Source organism: Biomphalaria glabrata, chromosome 5, assembly GCF_947242115.1.
Source record: "Biomphalaria glabrata chromosome 5, xgBioGlab47.1, whole genome shotgun sequence".
Classification (NCBI taxonomy): Eukaryota; Metazoa; Mollusca; class Gastropoda; family Planorbidae; genus Biomphalaria; species Biomphalaria glabrata.
In genome coordinates, this window is record NC_074715.1 from 47,709,171 (window position 1) to 47,718,621 (window position 9,451).

Sequence of the window (9,451 nt, forward strand, 5' to 3'; positions counted from 1 at the left end):
AGTGTTGATTCCCTGTCTTTGGATCGCATTCTAAATGAGGGCAGCGATTTATACTTTTTAAAAAAAAAAAACATTTCACGAACCCTAGAGCCGCCTAGATTAAAGAGGTACTGGAGATAATTGACTTTCTTTAAGGGAAAAAGGAATGTTGGCCATTGAGCTGGCTACACAATACTTTCATTAAAGTTTATCACCCCATAGACATATACTAGTCAATGAGAACTATAATGTCCTATTCAAATATTAAGAATTTATTGTTGTTAAGCTGTATAATTTAAATGTTAATAAAAGGACTGAATTCAAATACAAATAAGGCGCAATCCCATTTCCTGTTTTCCGAGAGTCCCGGACCTACACAATGTTTCAATTTCTAACCAGGTCCTACCACTCCCAAACATTCAGGTGCGTGATCATCGTTCCACTGCATTCTTTGACATCACAATGTCACCGTGTCTTAAAGAATGTAGAGGTCAAAGGTTAAGTTTCGCCATGACGATGTCGTGTGTAGCAGTTGTTTTCGATGTAACCATTTCACGACAACAAGTCATGTCTTACCATTAGTAGGGGGCGTGGTGTCGGCGTGGTAAGCTTCCGAACAGAAGTGGTCTCGGGCTCAAATCCCGGTGAAGACTGGAATTTGTAGGACGCCCCTGAGTCCGCGCAAATCTAATGGGTACCTGACAGTAATAGGGAAAAGTAATGTCGGTTGGCCGTTATGCTGGCCACATGACACCCTAGTTAACCGTCGGCCAAAGAAACTGGTGACATTTACACCATCTGCCCTATAGATAGCGAGGTATGAAAAGTGAATGTACTTTTCTTTAATTACCATTAGGCACAAATCACATCTCATCAATAGGCACAGGTCATATTTCACCATTAGGCACAAATCACATCTCACCAATAGGGACGTCGTATATCACCATTATGCACAAACCACATCTCACCATTAGGCACAAGTCACATCTCCTCATTAGGCACAAGTCACTTCCCATCATTAGGCACAAGTCACATCTCACCAATAGGCACAAGTCACTTCCCATCATTAGGCACAAGTCACATCTCACCAATAGGCACAAGTCACATCTCACCATTAAGCACAAGTCGTATCTCACTATTAGGCACAAGTCGTATCTCATTATTAGGCACAAGTCACATCTCATCATTAGGCACAAGTTACATCTCATCATTAGGCACAAGTCACATCCCATCATTAGGCACAAGTCACATCTCATCATTATGCACAAACCACATCTCACCATTAGGCACAAGTCACATCTCATCATTAGGCACAAGTCACATCTCATCATTATGCACAAACCACATCTCACCAATAGGCACAAGTCACATCCCATCATTAGGCACAAGTCACATCTCATCATTATGCACAAACCACATCTCACCATTAGGCACAAGTCACATCTCATCATTAGGCACAAGTCACTTCCCATCATTAGGCACAAGTCACATCTCACCAATAGGCACAAGTCACATCTCACCATTAAGCACAAGTCGTATCTAACTATTAGGCACAAGTCGTATCTTATTATTAGGCACAAATCACATCTCATCATTAGGCACAAGTTACATCTCATCATTAGGCACAAGTCACATCCCATCATTAGGCACAAGTCACATCTCATCATTAGGCACAAGTCACTTCCCATCATTAGGCACAAGTCACATCTCATCATTAGGCACAAGTCGCATCCCATCATTAAGCACATGTCACTTCCCATCATTAGGCACAAGTCACATCTCATCATTAGGCACAAGTCACATCCCATCATTAGGCACAAGTCACTTTCCATCATTAGGCACAAGTCACATCTCATCATTAGGCACAAGTCACATCCCATCATTAGGCACAAGTCACTTTCCATCATTAGGCACAAGTCACATCCCATCATTAGGCACAAGTCACATCTCATCATTCGGCACAAGTCACTTCCCATCATTAGGCACAAGTCACATCTCTCCAATAGGCACAAGTCACATCTCACCATTAAGCACAAGTCGTATCTCATTATTAGGCACAAATCGTATCTCATTGTTAGGCACAAGTCACATCTCATCATTAGGCACAAGTCACTTCCCGTCATTATGCACAAGTCACATCTCACCAATAGGCACATGTCACATCTCACCATTAAGCACAAGTCGTATCTCACTATTAGGCACAAGTCGTATCTCATTATTAGGCACATTTCATTTTGTCTAGAGTTTCAAAACACTTTTATTGCAGGAATCCTTTTAAACAAGTAAAACATTACAAAATACGTTTTTTTTTTACAGACAATACCTGCTTTTTACAGTTTTTACTAACTTAATAACTAATGAATGTTACAAAAAAAAACAACAGCGGAACATTTTTACCCCGCCCCGCCCCTCCCCCCCCCCCACCTCAATATTGCCCCCCAACCCCAAACCTTGCCCCCAAGAGAGACTCCTGGTTAAGCGAATGTATAGATCTAAAACTCTTTCTACTATTCCAATGTTAGACCTTTAGATGCGCAAAGGTCTTCTCAAACATTAATTAATTGAACTCTCGAGACAGTAATGCCCTTACATTAGGAAATTGGCGAACTCGATAGTCCTTTCAAGAACGCGATAGCCATTTGAAAACTGATGTTGGATCTAGATCTAATCCTAGACCTCTAGCCAAATTCAAAATTATTTTTTTTTAATATTTTGAAAAATTATAACGTTCAAACTAGATTTTTCCCTGTGTGGCCCAACGCGCTAGTAACTCTTTTCTCAACGATAGACATCAACTATTAAATTTATAGGAAAATCGTGAGAGCCGTTTTTTTTTTAGATCCATGTTCAAGTTCCAACCTCCCCGCCCACTCTCCAGGGAGCTGTGACTTGAATAGAGGTATTGTAAAAAGAACTTTCTGCACACACAAAAAATTATAACCGACTATTAGACATGTTTGAATTGAAGCCTGCTCTTATCAATATGAAAGATTGTGAGAACTATTCTGGTACATGTAGGATGCCACCAAAAGCTGCAAACTAAAATTAGCACATGACCCTGAACTTCATGCCAACATTCTCGCTGTATCAGAATGTAGGGTGCCAAGAAATGCAAGGAATCAATAGCTCTTGGCTGTCTCATTATTTGTGTCTAGACTCCAACGACCGCACCCAACAGGATTACATTTAATACAACTTGCACTTCGCGTGAAATGGACCTCGCTTGGAATGGACCTCGTTCAGCAAAAAAAAGAAGTCACATGATAATATTGAGAAAATAAAAGAAAGTCACGTGATAACCATTGTTGATTAAATTTTAGAGTTCGCCAGGTGACCCTTTCAGAAACCATTTGCTGATAGTTTCCATTTTATGGTATAAATGAAAGGTGAAAGCTGATATGGTCTTTTAAGGGACTCAAATCGATGCCATTACGAATACAGTTGCATTATTAGCAGCAAAATAAATAGGTCAAATATGGGTCTTCAGCGTCAAGTAAAAATTCTGCTTCCTGCCTTAATCTCTGGTCTCAAGATAGTCTGCTTTTCATTATTGCTTTTCTAATTGCTCTTTCGTAATTTCTGTCGATATTTCTCTTGTCATTTCTCTAGGTATTTCTCATCACTTTGTCTGTCTGTCTGTCTGCTCAAAATATTTTTACGTCATCTCTCCCACACCCAATTTCCGACCAAGTTGAAATTTTGCAAACAATTATTTCTTATATCTAGCAAAACAAGAGTCAATTTTTTAAAACTAATAACCAAATAGTTAATTAACTATTGGTAATAAATTATTGTTTGGTATCGAACAAGGGAAAGAAATTGTACTTGACAGATGTGGTATAATTTGAATTGAGGAAGCTTGAGCCCTAAAAAAACAAGTTGGGTATTTTTATGCATTTAAAAAGTTAATACAGTAACATTCACACAGATACCACCCCCTTTCCCTCCCCCTTTCCCAACTGATGAAGACTAGTGTTAGGAGCATAGCGCTTTCAAAAAGCTAAAAGCATGAAATTGCGCTAAACAAAAACAATTGTTAAAAAAATCTTCTAATCGCACAGATTTATTATTGCTAGTCTAGACAGGAGGTAGGCAAATTAGAAATCAGTAATACAGAAATCAGATAAGACATACACAAAATGCAAATATGTTTTTTAAAAAAAAGTAATTTTGAATATGTATATAAATTATTGAGACTTCTGATTCTTATAAATGTGATAAAGAGGCTATAGAAACATTGCTTCTATATGCCATTTTAAAAGTTTAAAGTAAACAAAAAATTCTCTTTTTGGAGATATTTCGAAACATTCAGTCAAAGACACAAACTCAGGCCAGAATTTATTCAATGCTATGAAAAACTATGTCGAAAGTGTTAGGTTGGCTTGGAACAAGGCGGCAAGTGTAACAACTGATGGAGCCTTATCTTTGACTGAGAAAAGCTGTTTTTTTTTTCATTAAATTAAAGAACAATATCCCAACCCTAAACTCTAAACAGAAAAGTCTACACTGAATATCAAACATAGTATTGATCTAATTATTTCAGGGATATTAAGCACAATAGTATCCGTTTGATTAGTTTGTATGGGCAAAGTATTGAGAAGAATATGGCACCTCAAGGAAGACATTGTTATATTCAAACTAATTGATACAATCATACTATTACACTTAATATAAGTCTTGTTTGATTTTTTAAAGCATTTTTTTGTTTGTTCTTCTTGTTAATTCTATATAATGTAACGAAATGTAAAAAGAAGATTTTAGGATAGATTATTGATTTATAGACTTCGATTTCCTTATAGGACATATGAATAACGTAATCTATGTTTAGATATGTAGGTCAGTAGGTTATAAGCTATTGAAAACGGAGGGAAAGAAACATCTTTTCCAACGTAATATTAAAATAGGAGGGGGGGGGGAGAGAAAGTAGGTTATTGATCTGTAGGAAACATATCTACGCTCAGTGGACACTAAGCCTATTATTGGATCTTAGTGAGTACAGTCTGATGAGTTTCTGTGTTTGCAATGCTCAAAGTGTGTGCAGTCATAAATTACGTCATCGTATAAGTCATCAATCAATACTCTTGTGCCAAAGTCTTTTTTTTTTCTCTTCCTCCGTTGGTGTCTGTGACGTCATTTGGCACTAAGATAGGCCAGGTACGATCGGCAACCTCGTACGGAAAAGTATGTCCTTGATATTACAGCAGCTGTCAATAACTGTCGAGTTACGTCAAAGAAATGTCTTACAAGGTTATAGACATTTCTTTGGTCAATTGCATTTTTTATATTAGAAATATGACATCAGTGACTAAAATGACTTAAAAGAGTACGCAGACATTTCGCCTGTGAACTGATCATCTATCAAGATTACAGACACTCTTTTTCAGAGTGATGATTAAACATCCTAACAGTAGTGAAGACGGTTGTCGATACTACTCGAACTCTGGTCACTGTGTCTACTCAACCGTGGCTGCCTGGTTGTGTGGATAGCGCTTCGGACTGTCGTTACGATGGTTTCGAGTTTGAACCCTGTCGGCTTCCTACAAGATGGAGTGTGCTAGTGTGTTTATGGTGACGGCGGGAAGATGGTTCGAACTCAGCGTTATGGAGTGTGTGTGTGTGTGTGTGTGTCTATGGTGACGGAGGGATGAGGTTAGCGATTGGTTCTGAGTGATGCAAGATAGGTGGCGCTGTCGTCATATGGTCTTAGTTGGGAGAGACGACTCCAGAACGTGAGACGGTTGTGTTATTGTAGAGAGATTTTGTTTAAAAAAAATATTATTACTAAGGACCACTACATTTATTTCATTTGTTCACACGTTGATTTTGTCTATATTATAAATAAGAGTCTTATATTCGTTTATCACATTCAAATTATTTGAAGTTTTATAAGTTAAGATACATCACGCCTACAGTGGTCTAGTTGTCTACCAGCAGTTTGGTGCTACAAGTCAGCGATCGGTAATAACACTCTGCCCGCTTACTGCAAGATGGTCCTGACGTCCTGTATGCTGATTGGGCTATGACGTAATAATCTACATTTTCTCAAGGAATATCTGAAACTTTGAAAGCAAACAAAAAAAAAAAAAGAAAACAATTAACATGAATACTAATTACAACCTACCCACCTTTCAGAGACTTTTGTATAAAAAAAATTCTTTGAAGTTCACCAATATGTTCAATAGTGCTAAAGTGAGTCTAAACAATAAACCTACATACATATAGACTGGACCAACTAATAGATTTTGTCAAACACAAGGTTTGGCTGATAGAATTTTGTATCATACTGCAATGACCAGCAGTATAAAAAGAGCCAAAGCCTATATATGAAGCTCTTCAAAATCGACACTAGCAGATGAGAAAAAGTGGCACTGGATAGGTCCACAAGGAGAGAGAGCATAAAGGAAGGGTCTCGGATTGCAGATGCCTTACACAACAGTAGTGGGAAGAAGGGTGAAAATGCAACGGCGCCTGGTGATTACATATGTCCAACTGCGACCGCAGCTGTGTATCAAGGATTGGCCTCTTTAGTCACACAAGAAGTTGCAAAGGGAAAAGATCGTCTCTCGAGACGTAAAATGCCACATAAATATTCCTATCAATGTGTAAAATGAAATGACTTTTTTAAATATAAAAATTGTTTTACATTTAACTTTTTTTTTTTTGATGTTTTGATCTAATCTAACCTTAAAAACCAACTCTAACAATTTGAAGCCATGACACGTGGTCCATAGATAGGTGAAGCTATCAAGAAAAAAGGACTTATATTGAGTGGGGAAAAAAATTCATAATTGAAGATTATAGTTTTTAAACGCATACAAAATTTCCTCTCGCCAAATGAAACCAATTCCTGTGGACCAATCAATATATTTCTATGTCTCTGGCCTAAACTAAATGTTTGACTTCCGTAATTTTTTTTTTGTTCAGTCACTTATTAATTTTTTTTTTACTCTTCCAGCTTTCATAGCAACCAGGGAAATTTGAGCCAATCAAGATTCGCCTTTCTTTTTGCTGCTCTGGTCACGTCTGCTCACATAATCCTTTAACGGCGACTCTTGTCACTCATTGTATCTAAAATTAGATCGATTCGGTTATTTTCGGAAATGTGATACACAGAGAAAGAAGACTAACGACAAGGGAAGATTTCTAAACTACAAAAGTATTAGATGACAAAACATAGCTCCACAGTCATAGCCAGAAAAGCAGGAATGTATATTAAAATGTAGCACGATATTTAGATGAGAATATATTTTTTAACAGAATAATTTCAAAAGTAATTTTCAGAAACAGACGCAGATGGCGTGTCCCACGTTTATGGCCTAACTTTCATAATTCATATTAATGGCGGTTATGACGGCATTTATTGGACAACAATAGAATTATAGAGTGTGTGTGTGTGTGTGTTTCTATGGTGACGGTGGGAAGAAGTTAGCGATTGGTTGTGAATGATGCAACATAGGTGGCGTTGTCGTCACTTGGTGTTAGTTAGGACAGACGACTCCAGAAAGTAAAACTGAAAGGTTGTGTTATTGCAGCGAGTTAAGAGTTTGTTAAGCAATATTATTACCAAAGTCTACTACCACTATTTTATCTCATTTCAACTTAATTTATATATCTTATGATTAAAGTGTTATTTACTAGCCCTCTAAGCAGTATTATATGGACTGGATGTGAATGAGTTAACCTGTTTGTATTGTCTGTTATTGTAAGTGAAAGTATAATCTGAATAAACCAATTAAAAAAAATATTTAAGTTTTATTAATTAAGATACATAACGCCTACAACGGTTTAGTTGTCTACTAGATCTAGCAGTTTGGTGCTATACGCCAATGACCGGAAACAAGTCTCCTGTTCTCTTTAAAGTACATGTAAATAGCTTTGCAACAATTTCTATATTAGGTACACCAGAAGCACCATACTAAATATATGTTTAGAGTTATCCGCCATAGAGACCAATCTACAATATAGATGAGGTTAACAAATATATTCATTCTCTCTTAATTAGTTCTGTAGGTGGCCCCCAACTATCAAACTTACAGAGTATGAAGCAATTATTAGCCAAAGTGCACAAGGCCTGTTTTAACTTTACAGTGCACAGTTAAATGTCTCCCACTCTTTCAACGAAAGAAATAAAAAAAACAACGAACTTTATGCAAGAGAAACATGCAGAGGCGTAGAGTATGAAAATGCAGTGAATGGTTCGGTAAATCAACATAAATTCTATATCTCGTAAAAAAAAAAGCTTTTTAATGGGTGGGGGGGTCTATATTTATTGGACCCCTAGACCCCAAACCCATTATCTTTTAGCGCTGAGACTATGCAAGCGTTGGTGAGTGCGTTGCGTAACGCAAACCAATGCGATCGTTTAAAAAAAAAAAAGAAAGAAATACATGTAATAAACGAGAGAGTGTGTAACATCTGGGTATAATAGATGTAGTAGAAACATTTGTTCTCTCTTGTCAAACACACACGATTAGGAACAATGAATTGAGGTCGCATGGGAAAATCATTACCTCCCAACACCTAAACTCCCCCGCAAACACTTATGGAAATTAAAAAAAAAAATATTGGCTTGAAAAATTCTTTACCATTTTCCAGGTTTTAATTAGGCCAACGTTTAAATTTTTTAAAATCCATTTTGATTGATTAGGGATGAAATATAAATAAGATTTGGGGGACTTGAACCCAGCGCATTTAGTAAAACCTTATTAAAAACATATCACGTGAAGCCTAAATAGTTGTTCCACGAACTACTGGAATAATTAATCAATAGGCCTCCACGTGAATTAATCTCTCTATAAAAAAAAAAAAAAAGTGTTCCGCTAAATTCTCAGAATGTGTCAAGTGTTCCGTTAAGGAAAAAGTTCGGGAAACACGTATATAGATTTCCCTTTTTAGGCATATAGGGCAGTGGGCAGATGATGTTTCTTTTACTAAACAAGCAGTGTCATGTGGCCAACACAACGACCGACCGCCTTTACTTTCCCCAAGTCAGGTACCTCTTAGAGTTGGGCGCCCTACAAAATCAAAAAATTCAGAATCGTCTTCATCGAGTTTCGAACTCAGAATCCCAGGTTTGGAAGCCAATGGCTTAACCACTCAGCCAGTGCGCAATGTCTATAGCTGCCTAAAATACTGACCGTGTGTTATTTTGTTCATTACGACGTGTATATATTAAAGAGGCCGATAGAGTGACAGTGCGAGACCATTGGTTAGAATATGCCTCTCCACTGACCTCCGACGTCACAGCCTGTGGGCAGTGGAGACAGACAGCTCGTTGCCACATAGTACAGACCTGTGACGTGTCATCGAGCTATTGGTCTCCACTGCCCACAAATTGCGACGTTGCAGATATGTGTTCAGGCCTTCTTTGACGATTGGTCTGGATAGTACCACTGCAGTTTGGACAGTCGACGGTTTGTTGTAAATGTTGAATGCCATATTGTTGGGTTGTAGCTCCTGACAGTACAGCAAA

The 9,451-nt window shown here is 37.6% G+C and overlaps 1 protein-coding gene across 1 annotated transcript; it reads right to left on the bottom strand.

Annotated features, from left to right (window-relative positions):
• Positions 1-890: 890 nt before the first annotated feature.
• LOC129926344 (uncharacterized) lies at positions 891-2,102 on the bottom strand. The gene has a single exon (XM_056029674.1). The coding sequence runs from the start codon at positions 2,100-2,102 to the stop codon at positions 891-893; it is 1,212 nt and encodes a 403-aa protein (XP_055885649.1).
• Positions 2,103-9,451: the final 7,349 nt, after the last annotated feature.

What these genes read in the sequence shown, in the direction of transcription:
- LOC129926344 (XM_056029674.1), bottom strand. Translation starts at nt 2,102, where the DNA reads ATGACGGGAAGTGACTTGTGCCTAATGATGAGATGTGACTTGTGCCTA.